This window comes from Pezoporus flaviventris, unplaced genomic scaffold, assembly GCF_033815535.1.
Source record: "Pezoporus flaviventris isolate CSIRO_AGI_PZ_B2104156 unplaced genomic scaffold, CSIRO_AGI_Pfla_v1 ptg000080l, whole genome shotgun sequence".
Taxonomy (NCBI): Eukaryota; Metazoa; Chordata; class Aves; order Psittaciformes; family Psittacidae; genus Pezoporus; species Pezoporus flaviventris.
In genome coordinates, this window is record NW_026892628.1 from 516,838 (window position 1) to 533,883 (window position 17,046).

At 63.4% G+C, this 17,046-nt stretch overlaps 2 protein-coding genes across 3 annotated transcripts; one reads left to right on the plus strand and one right to left on the minus strand.

Annotated features, from left to right (window-relative positions):
- Nucleotides 1-92: 92 nt before the first annotated feature.
- Nucleotides 93-15,790, minus strand: NCAN (neurocan). 2 transcript variants are annotated; one of them, XM_061474616.1, is made up of 15 exons: nt 15,561-15,790; nt 10,170-10,249; nt 8,804-9,205; nt 6,682-6,856; nt 6,480-6,607; nt 5,650-5,943; nt 4,499-5,323; nt 3,296-4,417; nt 2,696-2,812; nt 2,438-2,551; nt 2,135-2,293; nt 1,965-2,047; nt 1,736-1,880; nt 1,020-1,202; nt 93-919 (listed from the first exon to the last, which is right to left on the minus strand). In XM_061474616.1, exons 2-15 carry the CDS (start codon nt 10,240-10,242, stop codon nt 771-773), a joined length of 3,969 nt encoding a protein of 1,322 aa, XP_061330600.1. In that variant the 5' UTR covers nt 10,243-10,249; nt 15,561-15,790; the 3' UTR covers nt 93-770. The 2 variants fall into 2 exon arrangements, with proteins under 2 accessions (XP_061330600.1, XP_061330599.1); XM_061474615.1 differs by lacking the exons at nt 6,480-6,607; nt 6,682-6,856; nt 8,804-9,205; nt 10,170-10,249; nt 15,561-15,790 and having other exon boundaries at nt 93-915; nt 5,650-6,043.
- On the plus strand, nt 13,110-16,644 carry LOC133280178 (nascent polypeptide-associated complex subunit alpha, muscle-specific form-like). The gene is made up of 6 exons (XM_061474630.1): nt 13,110-13,253; nt 14,095-14,370; nt 14,561-14,770; nt 15,506-15,622; nt 16,475-16,552; nt 16,621-16,644. The coding sequence occupies exons 1-6, from the start codon at nt 13,110-13,112 to the stop codon at nt 16,642-16,644; spliced, it is 849 nt and encodes a 282-aa protein (XP_061330614.1).
- The last annotated feature ends 402 nt before the right edge of the window (nt 16,645-17,046 follow it).

Genomic DNA, 17,046 nt, shown 5'->3' on the forward strand with positions numbered 1-17,046 from the left:
TGCCCCGGGCAGGGACCCCATCCACTGGAGCAGCTTGCTCCAAGCCCCTGTGTCCAACCTGGCCTCGAACACTGCCAGGGATGGGGCTGCTCAACTGTTAAAAAACTTTATTAAAATGTCCAGCAGTACAGAAAGGCAGAGTCAGAAATGGGGGGGGGGGGGGGGGGGGGGGGCTGGGACAATGCCCGTCGCAAACAGCAGAGATCAGAAAGCGCCGTACGCACGCACACACACGCACACACACACCGACTCCAACGGGGACCCGACGGTCGACGGGGAGGGGGAAAACCAAACCAAGCCCGGCCTGGGCGGCAGAGCAGGACATGGCCCCGGTGGCATCATCAGTGCCGGGCAGGGTCCCCCATGGGCAGGGCTGGGGGGGGAAAATGGGGGGCTGCTAAAAAACCAGAGCCACCCTGGGCCAGCGAGACACATGGCCAAGGTGGGAGATGGGGGGGGTAAATTAACCCCCCCTTTGGGGAGGGGACCAGAGCCCAGCCAGGGAATAGCCCCCAGGGATGGATGGGGGGTCCCTAAGCGGGGCTGGGGGCTCGACCCCAGGCCGGGGGGGGGGGGGGGGGGCTGAGTATGGGGCATGCAGGGAGGGATGGGGACGCACACGCAGCCGCCCCCTCTGGATCCTATTCCCTACGGGGCCGGGCATCCTAGGAGCTAAAGCCAAGGGGGTTATAAAAGAGAAGGGGTGGGAAGGGGTTGGGAAATGTCACCACGTCCCATCGGGGACCCTTGTGCTTCATTGTCCCGCGGCTCTAGAAGTAGTGGCCCTCCTCCATCCAGTCCAGCCGGAGGTGCTTGCGGTGTTTTCGCCGCTCCTTGCGGGGTTTGTGGTGGTGGTGCTGGTGGTGCTGGTGGCTGTGCCGGTGGTGGTGGTGCCGCCGCGCTCGGTGTGACCGCCTGGCTAACAGGGGCAAGAGGGGACATGGCAGGGTCAGGAACCGCGGCCCTGGCAGGGACCCATTGCCTTGACCCTCCCTGGACCCCCCTGAGTCCCCACTAACGTTTTGTGCAGAGGAGTTTGGGCCGGTCCCACTTGCCGGTGCTGTGGCACTTGATGGTGGGCACGTGGCGCTGGGTGAAGCCCTCCTCGCACTGGTAGCGCACGCTGGAGTGGATGCTGTACTTCTCCTTCTTCTTCCCCACAGTGAAAGCATTTGCCACCTCCGGTGGGGGGCCGCACAGCACTGGGGGGGACACAGACCCACATCACCCCCCTATCACCAGACAAAGGGACACCCAATGCCCCTCTCTGCAAGCCGGAGCGTGGTGGATGCTTTAGGAGTCGGTATCAGGTAGGCAGCAGGATGTTCCCCAGGATTTACTTCATTAATTAATGGCCTTACTGGGGCAAGAGCATCATTAAACTGCGGCCTGCGGAATCCCAGCGAGCAGCTGGAGGTTAATAGAATTTCCAAGATAAGGGATGAGGCTCAATAGTTTTAATGGTGGGAAATGAAACAAACTGAAGTGGAGAGGAAGGAATTGACTGTGGGGAGAAAAAGTGGAGATTAAGGGGAACTGCTCGAGGGTTTCTGGGCTAAGGGCTGGGAGAGGTTTCCCTGAGGAGAAGGATGTGCCTGGGATCTTAGAGTCATGGGATGGGTTGGGTTGGGAGGCAACTTAGAGCTCCTCCAGCTCCAACCCCTGGACACCTTCCACTAGAGCAGGTTACCCCATCCAACCTGGGCTCGGGATGGGGACACCGGGGCAGGGGTACCTGTGCCCTTCTTGCAGATGTAGGGCAGGTTGTAGTTGCAGGGCACATCGTTCCACTTGCCAATCTCATGGGACACCAGCACCACGCAGTCCTCACCGCCCGCAAAGAAGTTGTCGGGTTGGTTCTCCCGCCAGTTCTCGTATTGCTGGTGGGACACGAGAGAGGGTAAGAACCCCTGTCCCCCCCTCCCCGCACCCTGAGCCACACCATGCACCTCCGAGGGGCTCACCAAGCCGGTGTTGTCGGTCCACTGGAAATCCTGCTCCACGATCCTGTCATTGAGCCCAATCCAGGTGTTCTCGTGCCCAAAGCCTGTGGAGAGAAGGACCCGTGGCTTGCACAGTGAAAGTGAAGAGCACGCAGGGGTGCTGACGCTCGCAGAGCTGTGGGTGGGGGTACCGTTGATGAAGCTGTGCTCCTCCCGCGAGTGGATGCTGGTGAGGTGGCCGGCGCGGCGGCGGCAATCCCGCTCCGCATCCTCCCAGGAACGCCGGCGTGCGAAGTACCGGTAGCAGTGACCCTGGAACTTGTGCCAGTTGTGGTCACAGCCCTCCGTGTCTGCAGGGACAAGGGGATGGTGAAGGCGGCCACTGCCAGGGCGAGGCAGGCAGCAGCTCCCTTCACTCATCCCCAAAGGCACAGGCACTGAGCAGTGTCCCATGGCCACACGCCCCGTGGGGACACGGGGGCTGCGCTCCCCACCTTTCTCGCAGCGGCTGCCGCCGTAGCTGGGCAGGCAGAGGCAGACGAAGGAGTTGACCTCATCGATGCAGGTGCCCCCGTTCTGGCAGGGGCTGGACAAGCAGTCGTCGATGTCTGCGGGGACAAAGGGGGCTGCGGCTTAGACCCCCTCAAAGCCCCGAACCCACCGTCCCCTCCAGCACCGCTGCCAGCGGTGACCGAGGACGGGGGCTCCCCGGCCGCGAGGCCGCGGGTTCGAGGCCCGCAGTCGCCACGCACCGATCTCGCAGTTCTCCCCGGTGAAGCCGGGGGCGCAGCTGCAGCCGCAGACGGTGCCGTTGGCGCGGCAGGTCCCCCCGTGCAGGCACGGGTTGTTCTGGCACGGGTCTGATGGAGCTGCGGGGTGGGAGCGGGTGCCCTGAGCCAGGGTGAGGGGTGGGGGGGACACCGCAGCACCCACGCCATGGGAAACCAGCGCCGGGACCTGCCCCGGCATTGCCGCCTGCCACATGCGGTGCCGGTCCTGCCTGCTCAAAGGCTCTACGCTTCAGATGTGTGTGTGTTGCCTGTTTGTGTCCCACCAGCAGCTGCCTCTCCACTGGCGTTGCTATTGTTAGCAACTGCAAATATTAACTATGTAGAGAGGACGCTTCCCCCTCATGCTCACAGCTCAGCTCCAGCTGAGGAGCCCAGGACCCGCTCCTGGCCCATCACCGCTGCTGGAAGCTCCCCAGCCAGTGAATTGGTTTGGGTCAATGGAGAAACGCTCCCAAACCTCCACTTCAGAGTCAACCCCGTGGGCTGGCACCACACTGGGAGGGGAAACGACCCTGAGGTTCTCCTGCCACCTGGCCCTGTGCCCATCAGCGCTGCGCTCACCGTGCTGGCTGGCGTTGCCGGTGCCTGCCCAGGCCAGCAGCTCCCGCTCCTCCAGTGCTGGCTCCTCACCGCTCCCGCTGTCAGCGTCCAGGAGCGGGGCTCCCTCCAGCTCTGCTGCCATGGAGGGTTCAAAGAGCGGCCCCGCACCTGGGGACTCCGGTGCCTCCGGCTCCCATGGGCGGGGGGCAGTGGGTGATGGCCAGGGACTGCCGGTGGTGGAGCCCAGAGCCACGGGAGACTCTTCCCTCTTCACCTCTCCAGAGGCATCCTCCTCGACAGGGGCTGTGGCTGCGTCCTCATGGCTGGGGACACCTGGGGGGCCAGGGCTGGTGGGGCGCTGCCGTGGGCTGGAGGGGGACAGGAGGAGATGCTCTGCTCCCCCCAACCCTGGTGCAGTGCGGCTGGTGGGACCAGGGGCAAAGCCTGTGGATCCTTCCTCAGCTGCCGGCTCCAGCACCGGCCACTCAGTGTGAGCCCATGGGGTCACCTCACTGGAGACATCCCGCACCGGGAGGGACACGGCTGCTCCACTGCTGGACGTGACTGAGCCCTTCCCAGCATCCTGGTACTGGCCCGGCAGCTCGGGCAGCCCGTAGGGAGCTGTGGGACTCAGCCCACTCTGGGGCTGGGGAGCAGCCACCTCGGTGGGGCCAGGGGTGGTGGGGTCCCCTATGGAGGGGCCACCTGGGTGCAGGAAGGTCACTGCTTTCTTCTGCCTCTCCAGCGAGCCGTCACCCGGGGCACCGCTGCCGTTACTGCCGGCACCGCGGGGCCAAAGGACCACCTCAGGGCTCTCGGCCACCAGCGGGGCCGGGGGCAGTGGGGGCCGTGGTGGGACGGGGCCACCGTCCTCCTGGGACATGGCATCACCGGAGAAGTCCTCAGTGGCATCGGCGGGGGGCCGGGGGGAGTCCCCGCGGGCGCTGGGGACACGGGGCTGAGCCCCGGTGGCGGTGACGTCCTGGTGACCGGGGGCACCTTGAGGAGCTGCAGAGGACAGGGCCGGCGGAGGGAGCGTCCGTGCGGGTCCCCCGGGGGCCTGGGGGCTCCACCACGGTGAATCCCTGTGGGCAGGTGCCTGCGGCGAGGGCGACACCGGGGCCGCAGCCGGTGCCATGAGCTCTGCAAGAGAGGCACAGCCATGGGGTCCCCACACTGGTGCAGCCCTGGGACTCTCCCAGCTGCTTTTTGGGCATCACTTACTAGGGCCGATCTCCTCCACCGCGTTGGAAGGTGAGTAGGTGCCTTCCCACCGGCTGCTCTCAGTGCTGGCATGGGGGATGCTCCACATCTCCACTGCATTGGCTGCAGCCTCCTTCACCTCCAGGGCCAGGATAGGGGCCTCAGTGACCGTCCTCATCGGGTCCCCAGCCACTGTGGGGTCCCGGCTCTGCTGCTGCAGCTGGAAGTAGCGCCCATTGAGCCCAGGGTAGCTGCTCTGCCGTGGGGCATGGGAGCTGGCCAGTGGGGTGCTGGGGGTCTCTGCTGCCACGCCAGGTTCTGTCCCCATCCCTTGCGGTGCCAGCTGTGAGCCGGTGACGTGCTCCTGGGCTGGGCTTTGGGACTGTGGCAGGACTGTGGCCGGGGACTCCTCAGGGTCTTCGTGCACCGGCAGTGCTGGGCTGGTGCTGGCCGGATCCTGCTGGGAGCTCACTGGTGCCTGGTCCACCACGTTGAGAGCTTCATCCTCATGGGGCCACGCTGGTGAGGAGGCTGTGGTGGGAGGCAGGGACGTGCCATCACCCAGCCCGCGAGCCGCTGGTGCCTGCGTCGGTGCAGCAGCAGGGAGGTCACCGCGCTGTGCCACTGGGCTGCTGCTCGCCGGCTGCAACTGCTCATCCTCATCCTCGCCCAGCCCCGCGGGCCCTGGCTGCGGCAGGAGGCTGTAGCGGTTGTGTGGGCTGTCCCGGATGTCTCCCGATGTGCCAACGTCCTCGCCGTGCTCCACCAACACGTTGTCACTGCTCAGTGGGTCAGGCGCGGGCAGCACCAGCTCCTCCTGCTCCTTCTGTCCCTCGGCTGTGTGTGCTGTGGTGAAGCCGCAGCCATCAGCTGTGCCGGCGGTGCGACCGAGGAGCAGGACAGGCATCCAGGGCACAACTGGGGACCCACATCCCCCCCCCGGGTCTTGGCACCAGGCACCGCATCCCTTGTGCCGCACCAGGGTGATGCATGGAGCTGGGCTCCCTCCCAGGGCAGCTCTCCTCATTTATCTCATTAATTCCCCAATTAAATATTCATTCACAGCAATTTTCCTGGCCATGCCCACCGATTCCCAAGGGAAGAAGGGCCGGGGCTGGTGAGGAGCCTACGGAAGGAACATGGTGCTGGCATTCCAGCTGGCTCCCCCTTACCTTTATAGCAGTAGGCATCAAATCTGGAGGTGGCGGGGGGGAAGCCGGTGCGGTTGGGGAACTGGTAGAGGGTCCTGACACCGGAGGCATCGCCGCCACACTTCCTGCGCGGGAGCCGGATGGGGTAGCGCACGCTGCCGTCCGCCAGCCAGCCCGGGTCACACTGGTCCAGGCCCTCCCGCCACGCCACGTAGAGCTGCCCGGTGGTGGCCAGCGAAGCGCCCCGGCTCTGGCAGTGCCGCCGGGCCCCCTGCCAGGTGAAGCGCCCCGGTGCTGTGGCATAGAACACGGTCCCTGCAAGAGAGCAGAGCCTGTTGGGGACACGGCAGCAGGAAGCTGTGATGGGCCTGAGTGCGCAGGGGAGTTTGGAGGTCTCCATGACTCGGGCGCTATGGCCATGCTTGGCCAGTCGGCACCAGCACCGCAGGTGGTGCAGCACTGGCACCCATCCTCACAGCCGAACTGCAGATGAGACATGCACAGAGATTCATAGCATCATAGAATGGTTTGAGTTGGAAAGGACCTTAAAACCATCTTGTTCCAACACTAGAGCAGCTTGCTCCAAGCCCCTGTGTCCAACCTGGCCTTGAACACTGCCAGGGATGGGGCAGCCACAGCTTCTCTGGGCACCCTGTGCCAGCGCCTCAGCACCCTCACAGGGAAGAGCTTCTGCCTTACCGCCAACCTGAACTTCCCCTGTTTCAGTCTGAACCCATCACCCCTTGTCCTGTCGCTACAGCCCCTGATGAAGAGCCCCTCTCCTGCCTCCCCTGCATCACCCCAGAGGGATGCCCCCAGACATCCCCAGCGTGCACCCAACCACCGCTTGCCTCGCAGCTCCTGTGCGTAGCAGTACACATCGTACTCTTCACCGGGCTCCCTGTGGCCGTAGCTGCGGACACCAGGGAGGCTGTTGCGGTCCCCGTAGCAGCCGGGCCGGGACAGCGTGATGGGATACCTGCCAGAGAGGGGCACGGTGGGTGCTCAGCCCCACGGCGGGGGTCCCAGCCCGCAGCCCGTGCCCACACCTACCGCACGCTCTGGTCAGAGAGCCAGCCCGCGTCGCAGTTGTCGTAGCCGTCCTCGAAGGCGGCCTGGAGGTGCTGTGGCGAGGCGATGACGGCGGAGTTGTCCAGGCAGGCGCGGCGGGCAGCGGGGAAGGTCAGGGCGTAGCGGTCACCCGCGGGGCGGTAGTGGAAGACAACGCCTGGAAGGGCAGCGCATGGTAGAGCCAGCACAGGGTGCTTGGACCACGCGCTTGTAGGGGGTGCAGGGGGGGGAGAGCATGTATGGGGGGCATGGCTCACACGGCTTGCAAAGGGTGCATGGGGTGCATGGTTTGCATTGTATGAGGTGGAGAGCTTCTATGGGGTGCAGAGCTTCTATGGGGTGCAGAGCTTCTATGGGGTGTAGAGCTTGTATGGGGTGCAGAGCTTGTATGGGGTGCAGAGCTTGTATGGGGTGTAGAGCTTGTATGGGATGCAGAGCTTGTATGGGATGCAGAGCTTGTATGAGGTGCAGAGCTTGTATGGGATGCAGAGCTTCTATGGGGTGTAGAGCTTGTATGGGGTGCAGAGCTTGTATGGGGTGCAGAGCTTCTATGGGATGCAGAGCTTCTATGGGGTGTAGAGCTTGTATGAGGTGCAGAGCTTGTATGGGATGCAGAGCTTGTATGGGGTGCAGAGCTTGTATGGGATGCAGAGCTTGTATGGGGTGTAGAGCTTTCATGGGATGCAGAGCTTGTATGGGATGCAGAGCTTGCACGGGATGCAGAGCTTGAATGAGGTGTAGAGCTTGAATGGGATGCAGAGCTTGTACGGGATGCAGAGCTTGTACGGGGTGTAGAGCTTTCATGGGATGCAGAGCTTGTATGGGGTGCGGAGCTTGTATGGGATGCAGAGCTTGCACGGGATGCAGAGCTTGAATGAGGTGTAGAGCTTGAATGGGATGCAGAGCTTGTACGGGATGCAGAGCTTGTACGGGGTGTAGAGCTTTCATGGGATGCAGAGCTTGTATGGGGTGCGGAGCTTGTATGGGATGCAGAGCTTGCACGGGATGCAGAGCTTGAATGAGGTGTAGAGCTTGAATGGGATGCAGAGCTTGTACGGGATGCAGAGCTTGTACGGGGTGTAGAGCTTTCATGGGATGCAGAGCTTGTATGGGGTGCGGAGCTTGTATGAGGTGCAGAGCTTGTATGGGGTGCAGCGCTTGTGTGGGGTGCAGAGCTTGTATGAGGTGCAGAGCTTGTATGAGGTGCAGAGCCTGTATGAAGTGCAGAGCTTGTATGAGGTGCAGAGCTTGTATGGGGTGCAGAGCTTGTGTGGGGTGCAGAGCTTGTATGAGGTGCAGAGCTTGTATGGGGTGCAGAGCTTGTATGGGATGCAGAGCTTGTATGGGATGCAGAGCTTGTATGAGGTGCAGAGCTTGTATGGGATGCAGAGCTTGCATGGGATGCAGAGCTTGAATGAGGTGTAGAGCTTGAATGGGATGCAGAGCTTGTACGGGATGCAGAGCTTGTACGGGATGCAGAGCTTGTACGGGGTGTAGAGCTTTCATGGGATGCAGAGCTTGTATGGGGTGCGGAGCTTGTATGAGGTGCAGAGCTTGTATGGGGTGCAGCGCTTGTGTGGGGTGCAGAGCTTGTATGAGGTGCAGAGCTTGTATGAGGTGCAGAGCCTGTATGAAGTGCAGAGCTTGTATGAGGTGCAGAGCTTGTATGGGGTGCAGAGCTTGTATGGGGTGCAGAGCTTGTATGGGGTGCAGAGCTTTCATGGGATGCAGAGCTTGTATGGGATGCAGAGCTTGCATGGGATGCAGAGCTTGCATGGGATGCAGAGCTTGCATGGGATGCGGAGCTTGTATTGGGTGCAGAGCTTGTGTGGGATGCAGAGCTTGTACGAGGTGCAGAGCTTGTATGGGGTGTAGAGCTTTCATGGGATGCAGAGCTTGTATGGGTTGCAGAGCTTGCATGAGGTGCAGAGCTTGCATGGGGTGCAGAGCTTGCATGGAGTCATGGCTTTTGCAGGGTGCACAAGGTCTGCATGGCGCATCGCTTGCCCATCTTGCACAGCCTATAAAGGCCGCGCAGGGTGCAGCACCCACACCGGCCCCCATGGTGCTCGCAGTGCCCCTGCAGCCCCGCTGCCCAGCTCACCCGTCACCTCCAGGGGCAGCAGGTCCTGCTCGTCCTCGATGCCAGCCACCACCTCGCAGCGGTAGAGCCCGGCGTCGCTGGCGCGGGCGGCGCGCAGCACCAGGGTTGCGTTGTGGCGGTCCCGGGGGTAGCCGGGCAGGGACACGCGGCCCTCGTAGGCTTTCACCACCTTCACCGCGTTGTCCTTGGCCACCAGGATGGGGACGTCCTCCCTCTGGCCGGTGGCCGAGCGCACCTTGCTCCATTTGACACGGGGAGGGTCGGGGGGCTCGTTGGGGCCCAGCGAGGCCGAGGGATGGAGCAAGAAGAGGCAGGGCAGGGCCACGGGCTCCCCCAGCCCCACGCGCACAGCCTCATGCTGCACCCTGTTGATGTGGATCACCTTCCCATCGTCCTGCGAGCCTGCGGGGAGAGGTGCCCAGGTACCACGGGGATGGGCGGCGGGTTCGTGTTCAGAGAACTGGGGGCACCGCAGGGTGCTGGGGGCTCTGTTCTGGGCACTTCTGAGGTCCCCAGGGAAGAGCAGGAAGCAGGACAATGCGCAGCCCCCATGTTGAGTGCCCACAGACCGACTTTGTCCCTTAAATCTGCCCCTCTGGGGCTGAACCCATAACTGAGCCCAGCCCCTCACACCCCAGCCCGGATGCTGTCAGGCTGTAGCCGCTGCTCTGCACCCATGGGTCCCATGCTGCTCCCATAGGGATACCAGCACTCCCCATCCCTGCCCGCAGAGGTGAACCCCTCACCAACAACTCAGCACCATTCAAGCCCTGTGGCCCCGGCGGCAAAGCCAGTCCCATGCTGGGATAAGATGTGGCAGCGCCACATTCTCCTCCTCCTCCCGCACTAATCCTGCTCCAGCCTGTGCAGGCTCCCAGCTCCATCACCACAAATCCCAGCACATGGAAATCCCCATGGCCCAGCTCTCCCTGCCCACGCTGGGGTGGGGGGACCAGGGCCTGCCACTAATCCCTGCCTGACACCTTCCTCCCTTGCTCCCCCTTTGCCATTGCAAAGGGAGGGTGCCAGGGTGGGGGGATCCCAAAGCCCTCAGTGCAGCAGGATGGGGGGATGTGGGCTCATGGAGATGGCAAATCCCTGGGGGTCTCAGCTCCACAGCTGGATGCCAGCAGCAGGATTAAGGATTTAAGGTCTCACGTGCCAGGATCCCAGCATGGGGGGTCCATGGTCGCCGGGGGGGGGGGCTTCTCCCTACCTAATCGCCTTCAGTCCAGGGTAGGGAGGTGGGGGGGGGCACAGGCTGAGCACTCCTTGGTTATCATTCACCCTTGCTCTTTATTGTGGCTGATAGTGCATTACTTGCTGCAGTTTCCCATAGTGGCTCATGAGCCCTGGTGGCACTTACCCAGGACGATGATGGCGAGGAGGGAGAGCCCGAGCAGGAGCCAGCAGCCAGCATCCCCCATCACATGGACCATCCTTGACCTGCAACAAGAGCAGAGGGCTGGGAGGCCACCGCTCACCTGCTCCCTGCCTGTTCGGTGATGCCATGGGGCCATAAATCACTGCAGGGCCAGGCTGACACCAGCCTCCAGGAGGCACGGGATGGGGAGCAGGATTAGCCCCACTTCACAAGATGCCATTAGCCCAGAGAGAGTTTGATTTCCCTGTGGGGTCGGGATGGAGGATGGCTGCCACCACCAACCACCGAGACTCCAACTGCGCTGCCGGGCTGTCCCTGTGTTCCCTGCCACCGGTGCCACCCATGGTGACATCCCCCCAGTGCACTGCTGGAGATGGGACACGTACCCCATGGTGGGGGCAGCGGGCAAGTGGGGGGGGGTCCGCACCCCCCCAGCAGCACTGGAGCTGGCTCTTGCTCTGCCCCCAGCATTAACATGCAGCGGATGGCTCCGGCTGCTGGAGCTGGCTTGCAGAGCGGGGAGCACAAAGCCGGCACCAGCACTTGCTGAACGTCTCCCACCCATTGACTGCAGCAACGATCCGTGTTCCAAAATCATCCAATCTTCGGGCTCACAGGGGGCTCAGACACATCCCCAGCCTGGCCATGGAGGTGGCATGGACACAACCACCGCCCGGCTCCCACCGCATCCATCACCGGCTCCCACCGCATCCACCACCCACCTCGGGCTTTGTCTGGGATTTAAACCAGGCTCCGTCACTCCATGCTGCCAAACCAGCCAAGCAGGGATGTACCCAGCACCCCAAAACCCCAACTGGGGCCATGCTGGAGCTCAGATCCACATGGCCATGAACTTGAACCAGAGCCAGTGTCCCCTATGCACTGGCAGATCCACCATGGGGTTTGCTGGTCCCCACTCCAGCATCTGGGTCCCCCCGATCTAACATCAGTTCCTTGTCCCCTGGCCAGGACAGGGAGCTGGGGAGCACTTGGCTTTTGGGGGGCACACCAGGAGCCCCTCATCCCTCTTCCAGCTGCCCAGAGCCGAGGCTTCAGCTCAGCCCACAAGTTCCCCCATCCCTGATGCTCCATTTTCCAGCCCTTGATGTCTCATTCTGTCCCTTCTGCTTTCATGGGACAAAAATAGATAGAAAGAGCCAAATGGCAAGAAAAAAGAGCCCCCTCCTTACCCCACCCCCAGTGTTCAGCACTGGAAAAGGGACTTCGGGGGGATGCAGAAGTGGGTTTTATCTTTTCTAAAGAAGAAAGCATTTGCAGCCCCTTCCCTCCCGCAGCAGCTCTGTGGGGCTTTCTGCCTCCAAACCCCGCTGCTGATAGAAGCTGAGGAGGTGACCTGACCCCGGCTCCAGCCATGGGGGTTGATTCCTGGGGTGTGGAGCAGAGCACAGGCTGTGGGGTCACTGCACCTTTGCCCAGCCACATCCCCTGGGAGCCAAACAACCCCCGGGCTGCTCTACAGCCCCCACAGCTCCTTCCTCGCTCAGGGATGCTCCGGGAAGAAATCCCCCAGCACCAAACTTTTTCTGTCTTTCCACTGAGAGGGGGAGCACAAATCGCTCGGTACCACGGGGAGGTTCCAGCTCCTCCCGCTGCCAGGCTCAGTTTGACTTTCTGGGCTGTCAGGAGTTGTCCCAGCGCTGGGGTCTGCAATGGGGCAGCCCCCGGCCCATGTCCTTCATCAAACCACCACCCCGGGACCTGCTGGGTGAGGGTGCGGCGGCGGGTGCGGGATGGGACATCCCAGGCCTCTGAACCACCCACCCTCCCATTCTGCCCTTTTCACTCATTTCCTCTTTTGCATCCCCCAGCTCTCCCCCCCTGCAGCTTCCAGGTGACTTTTCCTGACTGAGAGAATTTCCCACGTGGAGCAGCAGCCGGGTCTTGCTCCCCAGCACCTCTCCTCAGCATCCCTGAGACCTTCCCCTTCTCCATCCTCCTCCTCGCCCGCCTGTGGCCACCCCAGCTCCCAGCAGAGCTCCATCCCCACCACAACCGCAGGGGCCCAGCACCATGATGGGGAAGGTCGTGGGCCAGGGGAGGACCTGGAAGACCTCAAAGAGCCACGTTAAGGTGCCAGTGTATAAATACTCCTGGAAGCTGCGGGCTGTTTACCCAGCGCCGCTGCTCTGGAGCTGAGCAAATGCCGGCAGCGGCGCTGGGTAAACAGCCCGGGCTTTATTTAAATGTTAAACAGGAAAGTTGCTCTTTGGATTTGCAGCCACTGCCGGGGCAGCTGCAGGGCCGGGCACACACTGGGCCAGGCATGGAGGGATGCAGGGATGGATGGAGGGACCGTGACCCCGCTGAGGCACCCCGGGGCGGCAGCACCCAGGGAGCGGGTGGCTGCGTGGCTCTGGCTGCACCTTCCCTGACATCAGCACTTCCTCACGTTCTGCTTTCACAGCAGGAAGGTGCCGCGGTGAGAAGACCCTCACCAGCAGCTCCCGCTGCCTCCTTGGGGTGCCCTCGGCGGGGTCCCGGGCTCCCCCGACCCCAGGACACACTGCACCAGCCAGCTGGCACCTCAGAGCGCACAAGGACCACGTTCCTTATGGACCATGGCTCTGTTCCAAGCCAAAGAGACCAAGAAGGTCCCTGCCCTGCCACGCTCTGCTCCCCCCAGCCCCTCACTGGACCTCTGGCTGCTGCCTCTGCCAAGCCCAGCCCTGTGCTGAGCCAGCAAAAACTTTATCCCAAGGTCAGGGTGAGCATCCTGCATCCCTGCTGGAGCCGCAGCCGGAGCCAGCACACACGATGTCCCCCGTGTGAGGACCCCCACGCCATGGCAGAGGCTGATGCAGGCAGCATCCTCCCAGCCTCAGCACCTCCTGCTTTATTGAGATCATCTCCTTCCCACCTCCTCTGGACCCAGTAACCCACAAACCACCTCCAGCAGCGCCCATGAGGCAGCCCGGGGCTGGCACAGCCAAGTCCCAGTCCCATGGAACCAACAGGATGAGTCCTGGTCAGATCCCAGCTCCCCCGCACGCAGAGAATGCCACTGCCAGCGTGGCTCAGCACCACCAGCATCCTGGACGTGCCAATGTGGGGGCAGCATCAGCCGGATCCCTGTGGGACAGGATCCATCCCAGGATCCCCATGGAAGGGACCATCGGCTCAGCCATGCCAGGCATCACCGCGCCGTCCCCAGCGGTGACAGCGGGGCAGAAAGGGGGGCACAAGGAGCCAGCATTGGCCATGCCACCATGAACCCAAGGGGCTGAACTGCTTGCACAGGGCCTCTCCCTGCAGCCAGGGCAATGCCATGGGCTCAGAGCCATGTCCCTGGTGCCACGTGGCTGGAACCCTTTGGGGACACGGTGCAGGTCTCTGTCCCCATCCCTGTCCCTGCCCCAGCCAGGGAATGGCAGACGAGAGAAAGCTAAAATAACGGCGGTGCAAAGCCGCCCCCCATCAACCCGGGCGAGCATTTTCACATCTGTCACTAGCTGTCACCTCATGAATAATTCATCTGCCTCATGAATATGCAAAGCCGGGGCTGGCGATCAGCTTCAGCTGAAACCCGGCTTAATTCCTCGCAGGCCATCGGGCGCCGGGACCACCCGGCCGGTCTGGGGGTCTCCTCTCACCCTCACCTGCCCCAAGCCATGGGCTGGGATGGGTGAGGCTGCAGCCCCCAGTGTCCCCATGGAGCAGAGGAGACATTTGGGATACTGCAGGGGGACAAGGGGTTGGGATGGGTGGAAGGGGGTGGGAGGGCACTGCTCATCTGCCAAGGCAACCTGGATGCAGCAGGACACGGGTGTCCCCCCACCCTGGGGATACTCTGGCACTATAGGGGCCCCCCATCCAGGACACCGACCCAGTGACCTCTGCTGTCCCCACGGGTCACTCACACACAGCATTCCCGTGCCCACCCCCCTAGCACGTCCCCCCTCACCATGGGCACCCCACGGGGCTGATCCAGCACCACCCCACACCCAGCCCCAGCGGCCCCAGCAGCCCCCCCGCAGCACCCACCTCCCTCCCAGCGCCACGGTGCCTCCACCACCCCAGCGGGGACGGGGTGTCCGCCGCCAAGGGCCCCCCCGGGGGCTGCGTGGCCCTGGCAGGAGCCCGGCAGCGGGGCCGGCTCCGCGTCCCCTCCTCTCTGCCCACAACAAAGGAATTCTGCAAACCTCGCTGCCGTCACATCTCACAGGCAACGTGATGCTTCCCGCTCCCCCCCAGCCTGCGAGAATAAATTAGCACCTCGGAAAACTGTGATCCCGGCCAATATGGGCCCTGCGCTGGGTGCGATTTTTATTAGGCAGACAGTCTGCAGCCTTCAGGTTAGAATTTGCTCTTCTTATCCCCCCCCCCGCCCCGCCTTTCTATCTCCTCCCGTGAAGCCAAAAGCACGGCGGGAGCCCAAGCGCCGGAGCAGCAGCGTGGCAAGCCCCCAGGCCCAGCCCCGCGGCCCTGAAAGGGTTTGCCTGCGCCTGGAACCAACAGCGGGGAGGAGAGCACCGGGGCTGGTGGGCCTGGCACAGAGAGAGATGGGCCTCCAGCACCGGCCTCCTCACCGGCGCCTCACCGGGTTTACTGAGCCCCCCACATCGGTGTGCGGGATCAAGGAGCCGCAAACGCCTCACCAGCACCCACAGCCGGCCATCCCGGAGCCCTCCAGCCTGCCTCACGGTGTCCCCATGCCAGGGCATGCAGGATGGGACTCATTCTGCCCGTGGTGGTGCTGAGCCCTCACTGCGCTGCCAGCCTTGTCACCTCCCCGGCAGCCAGGGGTACCCCAGGGATGTGAAACTTCCCATCTCCTTCCCTGTCAGGGAATCACCGGCAGCGCCAGTGGGGAACCGGGACGAGGTGCACTTTCGACCCAGTGCCAGTGTCCCCCAGTGCCGGTGTCCCCAAGCCTCTCCCTGTGCTGGAGTCCCCCAGCACCTCTCAGCTCCAGTCCCTGTGTCCGCAGCCCTGGTCCCTCCGGTGTCGCCCTGTTCTGGTGTCCCCATTGTCCCCTTGTCCTGGCATCCCTACAACCCCAGTGGCCCCAGCCCCATTGTCCACCTGCCCCGGTGCCCCCAACCCCACTCCTGATCCCCCCGCAGCCCCTACCGCAGCATCCTCTCCAGCCCCACAGTCCCCAGCATCCCCAGCCCTGACAGCCCCAGTCCCCACAGTGTCCCCAACCCTGTCAAAGCAACCCCTCCAACCCCAAGGCCAGCATCCCCCATCCCTGCCCGCCCCGGTACCCACAGCGTCCCCACCCCAGTCTGTGTCCCCCGCAGCTCCCTTGTCCCCACCACGTTCCCCAGCCCGGGTCCGTCCCGCTTCTGCCGTAGCGGTGCCGCCGGCCCCCGGGCACCGCAGCGGGGACGGGGACGGTGCCGCACGTACCTGGGGCCGTGCTCACGGCGCGCGGAGGTTCATCCCCGCCGGTGGAGCCGAGCACCCCGCCGGTACCGGAGGCTTAAAAGCGGGGTCGCGGAGGAAGGAGGAGGGGGGGGGGGGGCAGCGGGCCGGGACCCCCCCCGGAGGGGGCCGAGCCGGGCCGGGCCGGGCCAATCGCGGCTGGCGGCAGGCGCGGCCCCCCCGCCGGTGCCGCCGGTGCCGCCCGCCCGCACCTGCCCGCAGCGGCGGAGAACCCGCGCCCGCTCCGCGCCCCGCCGCGCTGCCCGGCGCAGGGCGAGGGGCGGCCGCGCATGCGCTGCCCCCCCCCCAAACCGGGGCCACCCCCCCCCCCAAACCCGAAGCCGCCCCCTCCCCATCGATCACATCGCCGGAGCTTGGGGGGGTCCCTGTAACGATGGGGGGTGCTTAAAGGGGGGTAACGTGTAAGGTAGGCTGGGGGCCCCCTCTGCATTCAACATCCCCTCCTGTCCCTGCACGGGGAGCCGGCTGAGTCCAAGTGGGATTCTAGGGGGTCTCCAAAAAAAGGGAGGGGTAACTTTACAGCCCTTCCAGCCTTTCTGCAGCCCCCCCTTCCCCCAAAAAGCCACTGTGGGGTCCTTCCTGTCCCAGACATTTCACCCCACACTATCCCTGCCCTGGGATGCAGTGGGATTTTAGGGGGTTTCCAAACAGGGAAGCATCTTCCAGCCTCTCTGCACCCCAAACCCCCTCCCAAGCCATAGAGGGTACAACCAGCAGCATCTCCCATCCCCTTTGCACTCCCATGTGGCCCCGTGCTGTGGGGAGGGGGTGTCACCTTCCTGATGGTGAATGGAGAATGCCACCCTGTCTCCCACAACTTGGCAACAAGCAGTGAAAGAGTATTTCCCCCCCCCTCTCCCCCCGCATTTTGCCCATAGGATCCACGGAAACCCGAGAGCAAAGTTCTCATTTCCGACTCCATTGTGCCAGAGTTTTTGCGGCGTTTCCTGCCTTTTGTGAGCCCCCCCTCCCCAGCACAACCCTGCACAGAGCTCTTCTGTTCCCCTTCTTTATGTGCCTGCAGCTGGCGTCCCCCATCCCCACATAGGTGCCCGAGCGTGGGGGACAGCCACAGGGGTTAATACCCCCATGGTGTTTGCCAGGATTGGGAAGAGGATCCCATGGGATTTGTGATGTTCTGGCTACTCCCTGCTCTGAGCGGATCCAGGTGGCTGGTGCTGCCACTCTACAGATCTATCCTGCTTTGGAAAGGGCACCCATGGGTGCTGGTTGGGGTTTGTTACACTGTCTGATGGGTGCTGAGAGGATGGTCCAGCGTGGATGAGCTGGTTTGTGGTGGAAGCAGGACCACTGCCCATGTGCTGGCTCTGAAATGCTCACCCTGTTCATGCAAGGATTTTGGCACCCTTTGGGGTGAAGATGCTCCCATTGCCCCCCACCACAGCCAGGTCCTGCACCCACAGCAAAACCCGCATCCCACCCTCCTGCT